Genomic DNA, 14,267 nt, shown 5'->3' with positions numbered 1-14,267 from the left:
TTTAAGTGTCTGCTTCCATGTATTTTCTCATTCGTTTTTTCTGGTATGTGCACTTCCTATGGATCCCAAGCCTGTTATCTCAGTATTTAGTTAAGTGCATATTTTGATAAAGGTCGACATAGACAGAGAGGATGACCAGAGAAAACACAGGGTTCATGATCCCACATTCCACTAATGTGACATCAAATGTTTAAAGAGACATCTAGTTAGATATAACCCAGAGTCGCCTGTGTGTTAACCCTCTCAGCTGTAGCCATAAAGGGCAATCACTCTGTATCATAGCGAAATGTGTGACTATAAACAATGTATCAAGCAGCCGTGTAGTAACATTTCCTAAACTTACAGGGGGTGTCTTCTTGATGTCAAATATTTACTTCTGTATTGCAAATGTACTAATAATCGGTCTATAGAAGTTTGCCAGTGTTTTATCAGTTTAGCAAACCACATCCCCTTGTAGCAAAGTTTTGTAATAGCAGTGCTGCTCCCATCCGGAAAGTGGCCATTGATGGGGGAGTCACGTGGCAAGAAACGTCTATCAGTATTGTCCATTGAACCAGAAATACAGTCAATAAGTCATAAGGTGATATCTGAAGGCAAACATGCTACAGAGCTGCTAAGGGACTACAGTACAAAGACAAACGTAGTGGGGCACTCCCCTTGATCACATTGAATTCAAGTTTTTCATTCAGTTCCAGTGCAGCAATTGTATATAAGCTGTATAATATCCATCTCGTGGCTATGCAGTTTGCCTTTACTAACAGAATGACAGAATGGCTGAAGCCAGCTTCGTCCTGTAAGAGGAATCATCATTGGAAAAAGTCAGATTGTTACATTTCTTCCCTCCTAAATATTCCACTGTCATGCTGGTGGAATATGGACCCACCGCGCCACGGGCCAGGTTTACCCTGGAGGGGCGTAATTAAGCGGCTAAATGGTTTTCAATGCAGCCTCTGATTGTCACTGGTTTACCTCGACAGAGAGGGGACGGAAGTCCGCTGTGTCTGATTTCATGTACTCCTGCACTGATTAGAAGCATTTCACCAATATATTAAACAGTGCAGGCTTCTGCTAGCATTGCAGGGTTTAATCTGCTCAGTTGAGAGCTCCTGGAGCTTCCTTGCTTTGTTAGTCTCAACTGTTCAGTGTTGGCCATTCCCCTCTACTATACATACTCGCCTCAGGCAATCAGGGATTGCCAGTGTTGGGTTCATACTGCCTGGTTCTGGAGTTGGAAGTGTTGGTTGTTTGAGGAGGCGTTTGGAGTGTTGTTCAGAAGACTGTAGCTTGATGATTTGTCTATGTGCATATCCTCATACTCTCCTATTTGGTTTATCCTTCCTTTACTTCTCGGCGTTCCACTCTGTTGTTGGTGAGTGCCTATTTGTATGATTCTGGACAGGATATTCAAGATCACAGAGTTCAGAAGAGTTGCATACTTTATTCAAGGCTATAAAACTACGTGTTTCGTAGTTTTATAGCCCTGAATAAAGTATGCAACTCTTCTGAACTCTGTTATTCCCTTGCCTGATTTTGGAGAAGCGTGGAATTGTCGGCTTCTTGAATATCATGTCCAGAATTTCTTGAAGATCCTTCGCAAGTCCGGTGCCATCTGCAGCTCTCCTATCATACTTACTATATGTGTTGTGCATACTCACAATGTGTAAAGGTAAGAATTTTATCTTACAGTAAACTAATTTGTTTATTTGGTAACTGCGCTATTGCACCCCTCTCTTTACCGTTTCTATTTATATGATTGGCATTTTCATTTATCCCTGTTCGTCTTCCCTTCTTAGGTTGGTTTGTGAATTCTTATACACTACAATTCCCCACTTCCCTGGGTGGGGGAGGGGACAAATAAGGGATGATTTAGGAGCTCAGCAAGGCACATGGCCTTGACGTCTACACCATCAGAAGTAATCCTGGAAGCAGGGATAGCTAGAGTGCCCTAGTTTAAAGAGCTCGGGATATCCTGCAACAGTGCTGTAACGTGACGCAAACCATTTTTTGTATCTATCATGTATCCAGTTACTGCTCTGGCAGGGCAACTGCAACAACTCAGCCTGGAGATGGCAGACCTGCACACTTTTGTTTTGCAGCAGCCAAACACGTCTGGTTTAAGGACTGCAACTCCCAAGCAACCCCTGTGGAGCCCAAGATCTCTTTGCCTGACAGATTCTCTTGGGGGGGGGTGAAACAAATTTTTTTGTTTTTTTTTCAGAGAGGCCTGCAAACTTTACTTTAAATTATGTCCTCACTCCTCAGGAACCAAGGAGCAATGTTTGGGGATGGTAATTTTTCTATTTCTTTCCTTCAGGGTGACCCCTGAGTCTGGGCATTTTCTCTTATGGCAAACTCTCAGTCGCTTCAGAGGGCTGAGGAATTTTTTCAGGCGATCGGTCATATATACGAGGACCCCGACCGTATCTCCTTGGCCAAGTCTACTTTACGTCAGCTTCAGCAGGGAGACCGGACAGCACAGGAGTATTGCTCTGAGTTTTGGATGTGGTCTATAGATACCAAGTGGAATGACTGTGCGCTCCGTAGCCAGTTAAGTAAAGGGCTATCTGTAAGGGTAAAGGATGCCTTTGCTCTGTATGAGACTCCAGTTACTCTTGAGGCGGCCATGTCTCTGGCTATCCTTGTGGACTGCCATCTTTGCCAGAGACATAAAGAGACACTGTACTGTAGGTCTGAGTCAACTGAGGAACCAATGCAGTTGGGAGGGGCGACTCAATGCTTTGGTCAAACTGTAGTTCGGTGTAAAGGGGGGGTGTTTTTTCTGTGTTGGAAAGTGTCATTTTGTGGGTGCTGGTCATCATCACACCATAAACAGCTGCCAGAAAACTAAGGAGCCCGGGTTGCGGGGAGTTTAGCATCCCAGGTGTACATATTTCCACTGTGGGTGTGTCACAATTTTTTTTACCGGCTGAGAGCCTTATGGGCAGAAATAAGGTGGTTATTTCAGCCTTTCTGGACAGTGGGGCATGGTTTAATTTGATCAACACTAGGTTCTTCCAGGTACAGGGTCTCAAACCCCATAAACTGTGTAGACCAATACCCATAACCTCCATTGATGCTGCGCCTTTGAGCCACCTTCTTTAATTAGCATGGGTGATGCCTCAGGTCATCTATATTGCCAGGCGAAATCTTGTGCATGCGCACAGAAGCGACGGCCAGCAGATTACGCCTGGCAATTTGGATAATGCAAGGCGTCGTCCACGTCAGATAAAGAAGGAGGACGGCGAGCAGCAGCCAGGGGGAGGGATGGAGATGCCCAAAACCAAGCCCAACGGACCGACCGGATTACCATACAGAGCGGGAGAACTTAAAAAAGTTTTTGGGGTATACAGGGGGTTATATAAGCATTTATGTGTATGCAGCACAAGCGCTGAATAAGGTGATAATTTTAGTTGATATATGACAAACTCATGACAGGTTCTTTTTAATAGTAATTGTCATTTCATATGGGTCATAGGGACGTTTTGGGATCCCCTAGGCTGCATGGAGTGGGTGTGACTGCAACCCCTGCATATTATAGCTACACCACTGGTGGTCTTATCTCTGTTTCATATAGGCATTGTAAGCCTGATCAGTGCTCTACCCCAGGGGTCCCCAACCACCGGTCCGCAGCCCAGGACCGGGCTGTTGCACTTCTGTTGCCGGTCCGCGGAGCCAGGCTCAAATGCTGGAAACCCGGGGAGCCGGCGGCTGTAGCACTGTAGTGACAGCTGCAACCGTCGGCTTCCAGAAGTCATCGATACTCACCTTCCGACCCTGCATCCCTGTCCCGGCGTGGCAGCTTCATCCTGTGCTGAGCTGTCTCGTAGTACTGCTCATTAAGCTCATGAATATGGACGCCACTCCTCTCCCATAGGCGTGGCGTCCATATTCATTACCTTAATGAGCGTTACCACGTAACCGCACCGCACAGGAAGAAGCTGACACGTCGGGATAGAGATGCAGGGACGTGCAGCAACGGTGTCAGGGTAAGTATGATGGGGGAGGAAGGGGGAGCCCAGCGGAGCCATACATATAAGGATGGCAGGGGAGCCATGTATACAAGGAAGGGACAGGGGAGCCATGCATACAGGATGGGACAGCGGAGCCATGTATACAGGATGGGAGAGTGGGAGCAGAGCCATGTATACAGGATGTGAGAGTGGGAGCAGAGCCATGTGTACAGGATGGGAGAGTGGGAGCAGAGCCATGTATACAGGATGGGAGAGTGGGAGCAGAGCCATGTGTACAGGATGGGACAGTGGGAGCAGAGCCATGTATACAGGATGGGAGAGTGGGAGCAGAGCCATGTATACAGGATGGGAGACTGGGAGCGGAGCCATGTATACAGGATGGGAGAGTGGGAGCAGAGCCATGTATACAGGATGGGAGAGTGGGAGCGGAGCCATGTATACAGGATGGGACAGTGGGAGCAGAGCCATGTGTACAGGATGGGACAGTGGGAGCAGAGCCATGCATACAAGGATGGGAGGGTGGGAGCCACACAGAGCTGGACAGGATGGGGGAACCACACATACCGGGTTAGGAATGAGGGGACAATGCATATCCGGCTTATACTCGAGTCAATAAGCTTACCCAGTTTTCCGTGGCAAAATTAGGTGCCTCTGCTTATACTCTGGTCGGTTTATACTCGCGTATATACAGTATATATATATATATCAATCAGTACTTTGTTGGGCCATCATACTATACATGGGGGGATTATACGTGTGGGACCATCTTGCTATGCATACTACAACTCCGTCCATAGCCCCGCCCCCATATTACCAAAGCCCCACCCCCTGCCCTACCTCCATCCCCACCCTGCCGGGCCATGGAAGAATGGTCTTGCTTGAAGCCGGTCCCTAGTGCAAAAAAGGTTGGGGACCACTGCACTACCCTACATGGCCATCTCATTATCAGCAAACGAGATATGTGGAATTAGACCTAGGGTTTGCAAAGGATTCTGAAAATTATGGAAATATATGCGATACAGGAAAAGGTGAGAATTTTTATTTTTTCAATGGGCTGTTCTCTTTGTATGTAATACCTGTACCTAATGCAAGATTGATGTAATAGTGACAATGGTGGAATAATGCATTGTTATAAAGCTGTGCACGTGGTAGCCTGGCAGCTTTTCATTGGACTTTCATGGACTAGCGTTTCTTTAGCCACTGGACGTCACCATTTTTATCCCTGTACAGGGATCTTGATTTACCAAGGGGCCCCATAGTTGGGGTCATAGAGTAGCTGCTGCCTGGTGGAGTGGGTTGGTAGAAGATGGTCAGAAAGCCAAGTACAGTACCAGAAGGTCAGGAATAAGAACCGAGTCATCAGGCAACAAAGCAGTCAGAAACAGGAATAAAGCTATCAAGACTGGAGAAGATAAATGGGAGTGAGCCAGAGTAAGGTTAATTTATAACTGGTATTGAAGGTAGGGAACTAGGGGATTAAATAGTGTGAGGCCCCGCCCCATCCAAGGCTCAGAGAAGGGTGTAAGCTTTGTCCATAATGACAGTGTGGCACCACCTGGTGTCATAAAGTGATCACACAAATGGATCTAATCCTTATAAACAGGGAGGAAATGGTTGTGCAGGTAAAAGTGGCTGGGACCCTAGGAGGTAGCAACCATGCTATTTTAGAATTTTGGATAATTAGAGGGGGAAGACCTGTGAAGACTCAGATGTCAAGGTTAGATTTCAGAAAGGCAGATTTTAAGGGATTCAGAAAGAGAATTGGAGGGATCCAATGGCTGGATATCCTTAAAGACAAAAATGTCCAGGAAGGATGGGAAATCTTGAAAAATAAAATTCTCAAAGCACAATTGTTAACAATTCCGAAAAGAGGGAAGAATAGGAAGCATTTAAGCAAACCAGGATGGATGAACACAGAACTTAAGCACATGCTAAAAAGGAAGAAAGAAATGTTTATAAAATGGAAAGAGGGAGGGATATCTAAAGAAGAATATAATGCTGTCTGCAGAACCTGCAGGGCACAAATCAGATTACTAAAGCTGACAATGAATTGAGGCTTGCAAGAGATGTCAAAAGCTCTGTCCTAGGCCCTGTATTGTTCAACATCTTTATCAACGATTTAGATAAAGGAATTAAGGGTAAACTGATTAAATTTGCTGATGACACAAAGCTAGGAGGGATAGCTAATACTAGAGAAGAGAGAGAGAGGATTCAAAAATATATAAATAAACTAGAGCAGTGGGCAGCAACTAACAGAATGGTTTTTAGCAGTGAAAAATGCAAAGTACTACATCTGGGCAATAAAAATGAAAAAAGCATATACAGAATGGGAGGAATAGGGCTAAGCCACAGCACATGTGAAAAAGACTTGGGTATACTAATAGATCACAGATTGAATATGAGTCAACAGTGTGATGCAGCAGCAAAAAAGGCAAATGCAATTCTAGGATGTATTAACAGAAGCATACAGTCTAGATCATGTGAAGTCATTATTGCCCTCTACTCCTCTTTGGTCAGACCTCATCTGGAATATTGTGTCCAGTTTTGGGCACCACATTTTAAAAAAGACATCAACAAACTGGAGCAAGTTCAGAAAAGAGCGACCAGAATGGTGACCGGTCTGCAAACCCTGTCTTATGAGGAAAGGTTGCAGGATTTGGGAATGTTTAGTTTGCAAAAGAGAAGACTGAGAGGAGACTTAATAGCTGTCTTCTAATATATAAAGGGCTGTCACATTGTAGAAGGATCATCTTTATTCTCATTTGCACAAGGAAAGACTAGAAGCAATGGGATGAAACTGAATGGGAGGAGACAGATTAGATATTAGAAAAAAACTTTTTGACAGTTAGAGTGATCAATGAGTGGAACAGGCTGCCACGAGAAGTGGTGAGTTCTCCTTCAATGGAAGTCTTCAAACAGAGGCTGGACAGACATCTGACTGGGATGATTTAGCGAATCCTGCTTTGAGCAGGGGGTTGGACCAGATGGCCCAGGAGGTCCCTTCCAACTCTTTGATTCTATGATTCTATGTACAGTAGCATGCAGATATCAACCTTTATTCTTCATTTATTTTACTCACTTAGGCTAGGTTCACATTAGCTTTTGAGTCCGCAGCATATCATCCCCATGCGCAAACACATGCAAAAACGCATGCAAAACGCATGTTTACACAGCGTTTTTTATTCGCATCATCTTAGCCATGACGTAAAAAAACGCTGCGTGTGCATGTGTTTGTATGCATTTTTGCATGCGTTTGCGTTGTTTATGCACATGCGTTTGATATGACACCAGACACCCAATGGGCGTGTCTCATGGGATTTCAATATATAGACACACTGCACAGATGAAATCCTCATCTTTTTCTTCTGTATTTCAGCTTCAAGATGGATCTTAGCTTTGAGAGCTTCATTCTTCATCTTGATTTGTCATTGAAATTGGCTTTTGCCTTTGCTTTTGCTTGTGAAGAAGAAAGAAGAGAAAGACAGAGAAGACGTTGTCATCGCTATTGGCAACACCCCATCGTTGAAGTCCGAGAGAGCCGTGGAGCCTACCACTCCTTGTTCACTGAGCTGAGTGAAAACCCGGAGAAGTTTTTCGAGTACAGGAGAATGTCATAACAGAACTTCAATGACTTGCTGCTATGTGTCCGACCATCAGCAGGCAGGACACACAGCTACGTTGAGCAATTCCTGCTGAGGAAAGTCTGTTGGTGACCCTGAGGTATGTAATTTTGAAAAACAAACACGTCATTATTATTATTGTTATAAAAGCCATGTACTTAATTTTTTTTTTCACATTTTCTGTTCGGCAGATTCCTGGCTACTGGAGAGACCTTATAATTTCTACATTTTCAATTCTGGATTGGAGTGTCCACGCTTTCTGGGATTGTTGGTGACACCTGACGTTCTGCATGAAGAATTCCTCCCCCAACCCACAACTGAACTCTGGCTGGAGAATGCTGCAAAATTTCAGGAAATTTGTAATTTTTCTAACTGCTGGGGGGCTGTGGACAGCAAACACATTCGGATTATGAAACCTGCTGGAAGTGGATCCGTGTATTTCAATTGAAAAAATACTTTTCCATTATTCTCATGGCGATTGCAGATGCTGACTGTTGATTTGTCAGCGTGGACGTTGGCTCATTTGGACGAGGAAAAGACTCATAGACTTTAAAAAACTCTGACATGGGCCAATGTTTGTATGGGAATAATTTCCATTTTCCACAGCCACGACCTCTTCTGAACACTGAAGGACCGCCAATGCCATTTGTTGTGGTTGGAGATGAGGTGTTTCAAATGTGTGCCAACCTCATAAAACCGTACTCAAGACGGGACTCGAATCACACCAAACGGATTTACAACTACCGACTGACAAGGGCACGAAGAACTGTGGAGTGTGCCTTTGGTTTGCTGGTATCTAAATGGCGCATTTTGGGAGCAGCCATCAATCTAAAAATTGAGACAATTGTTGAGGTTGTGAAAGTGTGTGTTGTTCTGCACAATTACATTCTAGTGAAAGAGCGACAACAATTAGAATTTGACGAACCTGTTCATACCACATTGCAGGATTACCAAGTTCACCCTCTGAGGACTACAGTGGAAGTTGCCCAATTGAGGGATAAATTTGCTGCCTACTTTGATTCGGATAATGGATGTGTGGCATGGCAAGACAAATTGGTTTAAGCCGCTAAGTAAAATGTACATGTAATGTTATGTACCTGTAATGTTTGCTGACTTTAATACTAACACCTTGACTGTAACTTTAATAATAAACACCTTTACTGTATCACCCGTTAATACTTCACTCAACATTACACACATGTTTATATAAAAAGATAAAGAAAACACACGGTAACAGGTACTGTAAACTAAAACAATTTTTATTAACAAACATAACACCAAGAGGAAATTAGACAAATAAATAACAAAAAAGAAAAAAAAAAGGAGCTTTACTTTTAGGATCTGCGGGAGGGAGTTACATTGTGGACCTGGGGGGTGTTGGGCTGTGATGGTAGGCTAGGAGTGGTTGGGGAAGTTGTTACAGGGGAAGTGGCAGTCAACTGGAGGATTGTTCAGTCTGAAGTATGCATGCATATCGAACGCATGCGTACGCATGTCGTTGCGTTCCAATGCGTTCCCATAGACAGTAATGTTTTGTTTTGACGCACTCATCCGCCTGCGCATGCCTGCGCATATTTGACAGATTTTTGATGCCTCAAAAAATGAAACATGTTGCGTTCGCCGTGCACTGCGAAACGACGCATGGGTACGCATCCGCAAGCGAATGCATGCAAACTCATGTTCCTGCATACACCATGTTAAAGATATGTATGCATGATGCATGCTGATCTATGTGGATCAAACGCTGCGCACAGATATGCAAATGTGAAATCAGCCTTATATAGCGCCAGTAGTTCCACATCGTTTTACAGATATCTGCATGACACTTGATTCTAATCCAGTAAATATCCACAAATGAGATTTTTGTTATTATAGAACAAAATAGCAGAATTCAAAACACAAGTGTAAACCACTTAATAACTGTACAGTTTTTGAGATGCAGCAAATCTAATGTTTAACCTTTTACCATTTCTTCCTCTGTTATGCAGAGCATTGCACAGATAAGCAAGTTCCTAATTACAGGACACATATTGTTGCTGTGAAGTTTTCACCAAATACTTCATTGCATCCAGAGGCAACATCGGCAACACCAGCAGACCCCTCTGTCAAATACATGACCTAGCGAGCACTTCTAAAACTAACATCCTGCCATTTCCTCTCTGAAGTTCTAAGATACAGGGGTGTAGGGTGCCAGAATGAAAAAAAAAGAAAGACAGATATCTGACATTACAAGTATTAAATAGCAGAAATCAAAAATATAGGAAAACTAAAGAGCAGCAACTGATCGAGAGGAGATGTCAAGCAGCACTGAACAGAAGAGACTGGACAGGAGGACACTGAAGAAACAAGCTATATTATAGGCTCTGATGACATCTGATTCATTATTATAAGACACGATTGACAGACACTGGAGATCTCAGAAAGAGTTTCTTCAACCCAGTGATCATCGAGGAAGCGTTCAAGAGCAAGACTTCAACGAAGATCTCATATCAAGAGGAACTTCGGCGAACAAGAACAACCTATAGAATCAAGAATCTGTCATCTTCTGCAACTTGCTACACAGACCAAGGATGAAAATGTAAAACTCCTGGAAAAAAGTGGAAGGAGTTGGAAAAGGGTTAGTACGAGGAAATGTGAAGAGAATACGAGTATCTACACAAATTGACTTTAACATATGTATAGACCAAACCCAATTCCGATCTAAGGGACATACCGTTTTTGGAATCCTATATGCACTCCCAATATAAAGAAGGGTTTGCATTTAATTTCTCTTCTGACAGACCTGACCTTGGTTTATCAATGTCTTCCCCGACTGCCACCCCTGAGACTCCAATCAAGCTTGGTGTTTGTGCTAAATCCTTAGTGTCTTTGGCCTACGTCCTTCTACTTTTGGCTGGAATTTTGGGAAACACTTTGGTCATAAGGGTACTGAGGAGGATCCGTGATGGACGCAGTGTTCAAGCCTCACTCAGTCACCACATATGTAGCCTTGCGTGCTGTGACATTTTGCAGCTAGTATTGGGCATCCCAGCTGAGTTGTATGGCAGTATCTGGAGTCCTTTTCCTTGGCCGTTGGGATCTGTTGGATGCTCTGGTTTCTATTACTTATGGGAAGTGCTTTGCTATGCAGCTATATTTAATGTATTGTCTTTGAGTTATGATAGACACCGTGCAACCTGTCAACCTTTAAGCCTTCACATACGTCAGTCATCGAGGGTGCGCTTACGCATTTGCTTTCTATGGATAGTTTCTCTGCTTCTTGGTTTGCCTCTACTTTTTTCAATAGGAGTGGAAAACATCAACGTTAAAGCAGTTGAAGAAAAGCAAGTATCAGTGTGTACACCATTGAGCCAAAGGGTAGAGCTCTTTACAGTCAGTGTTTGGGCATCCTTCCTCACATACTTAGGCGTATTATTGGTGGTGGCCATAACCTGCTGGAACATCAGAAGAACTCTACAGGGGAACAGGAACAACAGTTTGGAAATTAGTGGACCTAATGGATCTATACAACAATTGGGCAGGTTCAGCGGTGGAAATGTGGCTATTCGCAGACAAAATGCCAGACTGCTAGGTAAGTTCTGAGCTAGTAAAATGTGGGTTCCTATGGCCACGTGCTGCACTTTTTTCTTGTACTAGTTTAATAATAATTCCCTTCCAGGGCAGGCACAGCTAAACAATGAGGGCTAATGGGAGAACAGGAGAAATATCAAGTTTTGTGTTCTCTATGCAAAGTTTTCTTTCCCTCACTAAATGTATTAATAGACCTATTTCATCAGTTCATAGTCAATCTTGGATCATGGCACTTAGCTGAGGACTTTTGACCTCTGTTTTAGTGATTTGTGGAGGTCTCATACCTGTATACTGTATATAGTGTATCTCTATGCATGTGTGTATATATATATATATATATATATATATATATATATATATATACACACACACACTTACGCACTACCTTGTAGTGCTGCTACTTATGAAATGTCAATGTGTTTCACTCTTTGGTGTAAGTTAAACCTTTCTTAACCTTACCCTTTACATGATTTTCTCTTGGACCTATACATAATTTATACAGTTAATTTATAATTAAAAAGGCTAATTTGTGGTAGGCAGTAACTTTGTTCTGGTGTGAGACCTTTGATACTCTATTTATTGAGCTGTTATTTTGAGTGGGTATTACGATCTCGCTGTAATCTTCGTTGAAAGTTGGGAGCTATGCTTAAATGAGTATTCCTATCTGGTACATATATGGCATATCAACAGGCTATGCCGTAATTGTATAGCAAATGTGGGCAGCACTAGCGACACTCACATAAATGGACTCTTAGAATGTGCCGCACAAGTGGAATGATGGTCAGAATTCCCATTATTTTGTATAAGAATGCCAACCCCTCTCTACTCTTCAGGAGATATACACAGTTCCCATTAATAGGACCGATATCTATTGTACATTTATGGTATATCTTTTGGATGTGCCATAAAAGTATAAGATGGGAATACCCTTTTAAGTTATTGTGACAACCACTAAATGCATCCCACATAATAGCCATAGAGGTCGTCAGCCATCTTTCCACATGACCTAAATTGTACATAACTCTATAATAGTGCTGTAATATTTTACGAATTACATAGGTATTCCAGTTTTATCCATGAGCCAGGAAGATTAATGAGCAGTGAGATACATCACTACCAGATACATTTGGAATACCCCTTGTTCTCTATTACTTCTCACACTTTTTTCAATATATAGGTCACCCACTCATTTTATTCTTTGCATCTTATTCTGCTTTTTGGTAAAGCCACTAGGTGTAGTATGTGCTCACAGCATGAAGCTACATTATATCCTTATAACTACAGACTACTCACTTCCCATGGCAGGAAATAAAATATGGCCCTGACCCAGAGGACCACGCCGCCATCCTATAGCCATGAACATTTTTTTCTGTTATGAAAAATTGTCTCAAATAGCCAGAATTTTAATATTTTTATGCTGCATATTGTTGTTATTTTTTCTGTGCATGTTTTCATATATAGGTACCAAATATAATGAATATTTCTGGACACATCTATTGTAATACACTCTCTCTAATTCCAGGCTGTATTGTAGGTGTGCTGGCTGTGTGCTGGCTACCATTCCAATCACGGAGACTAATGACTGTACTGAGGAGTAAAGATCAATGGACAGAGACCTATTACCGCTCTTATATCACCTTACAGCCCATTACTAATAGTTTCTACTACCTCAGTGCTTGTCTTACCCCACTGTTGTACAACTTGACATCACATAACTTCCGCAGAGCCTTCCTACAGAGCATTACACCTTGCACAAAACGGTCTCCAGAATCTGGATCCTGGGCGATACAAGCAAGGAACCAAGGAATGCCCAGCTCTCCACAGTTGTCCAAGAAGCAAGTGATATGTTATAGATTCTAGCGTTGGCTTTTTATTCAGATGTGTCTTGTTCTATTTGATTGCTCCAAGTGACGAATACCTGATTTTTTTTGTATATCCTCCTGTATAAGAGATATATAACTGGCTGTAAGGCTAGCAGTGTTGCTTTTATCCTTTGCCCCAACAATTTTAAGCAAGCCATCTAAGTGACAAGAGAGATGTCCATTGGGCATGTCAGATTTTGGACCGCCTGTCACTTTTTTCTCCCATTGACCCAGGGAGATCTAGGACCGGCCCATAGATCTTAACAGCTCATTTACATATAATAAAAATGTGGATTTATCTGGAATAGGACATTGGATCTCAGATATCAAGGTATGATTTTATTCAGTTTCCTATGACCTGCATGTCCATATAGATGTCTTAGGAGGCTTGACCCTACTGACATGGTCCCTTTAATATAATGCACATGGCCAACCTTAGGCTATGTTCACAATTGGCTTTTTTGCTGCTGCCAAAACCTGCTCTTTTGTTAGTAAAATAAAGCTGCTTACAAAAAACAGGTTTTACTACGTTTTTGCTGTTTATATTTTTTACTGTGTTTTGGTGCAGTTTATATGTGTCGAGTCTACAGTACATATTTAGGAAAGTTAGTTTCATTCACAAAAATAGCAGCAAAAAAAACACATAGCTGTGTTTTTTGCATTATTTTGGAAAAGTGAAAGCTTGAGGGCACTACTAAATATTAGAAGGGGATCACAGACCACACACAAAATACATATAAACTAGAGACCAAGAGGAAGAAGTATGTATAAAGGTTGCGATCAACCCCACAATAGAAACCCCAATAATTAACAAAGTATTTTTATTATTAATGCAAAAAAGACACACAAAAGAGACAAAGATTAAAAATTAATAAAGACCAAAAAATTGGCCACATGAAAAAACACTCAAGGTCCATGTAAGGACCTAAAGCTCACCTCCTCCAATATACCAAGCAAAAGGAAAAAATGTATAAGAAGTAATCATACATAAACACCCCTGGTTTGTAGGCTACACATATGATGGCTATTATAACATATACACATGCTATTGATAAGATCCGGAATGCACAACAATAAAGATACAGCCTGACAAATAACCAGACATAAATAAAGAGATGCAGACCAACTCCAATGATAATTCCCATATGAATGGAAGATATCCAAAAAAGGACATAGGTGGCGATATGCGTGGGGTTCTCCCTCTTCCCTTTACATCATACCAGCATTAGGTTTTGTCTTTGATG

At 42.4% G+C, this 14,267-nt stretch overlaps 2 protein-coding genes across 2 annotated transcripts in view; one reads left to right on the top strand and one right to left on the bottom strand.

Moving 5' to 3' along the window:
• MRPL45 (mitochondrial ribosomal protein L45) overlaps positions 1-14,267 on the bottom strand; it is a 103,364-nt gene that overhangs the window by 51,888 nt on the left and 37,209 nt on the right. The window lies entirely within an intron of this gene.
• LOC141086442 (G-protein coupled receptor 39-like) lies at positions 10,118-13,774 on the top strand. The gene is made up of 2 exons (XM_073572479.1): positions 10,118-11,162; positions 12,684-13,774. The coding sequence occupies exons 1-2, from the start codon at positions 10,322-10,324 to the stop codon at positions 13,019-13,021; spliced, it is 1,179 nt and encodes a 392-aa protein (XP_073428580.1). The 5' UTR covers positions 10,118-10,321; the 3' UTR covers positions 13,022-13,774.

Source organism: Dendrobates tinctorius, unplaced genomic scaffold (assembly GCF_039654945.1).
Source record: "Dendrobates tinctorius isolate UK_male_01 unplaced genomic scaffold, ASM3965494v1 ptg000032l, whole genome shotgun sequence".
Taxonomy (NCBI): Eukaryota; Metazoa; Chordata; class Amphibia; order Anura; family Dendrobatidae; genus Dendrobates; species Dendrobates tinctorius.
Note: the sequence above shows the minus strand (reverse complement) of the source record. Positions and strands in the feature narration are given on the sequence as shown.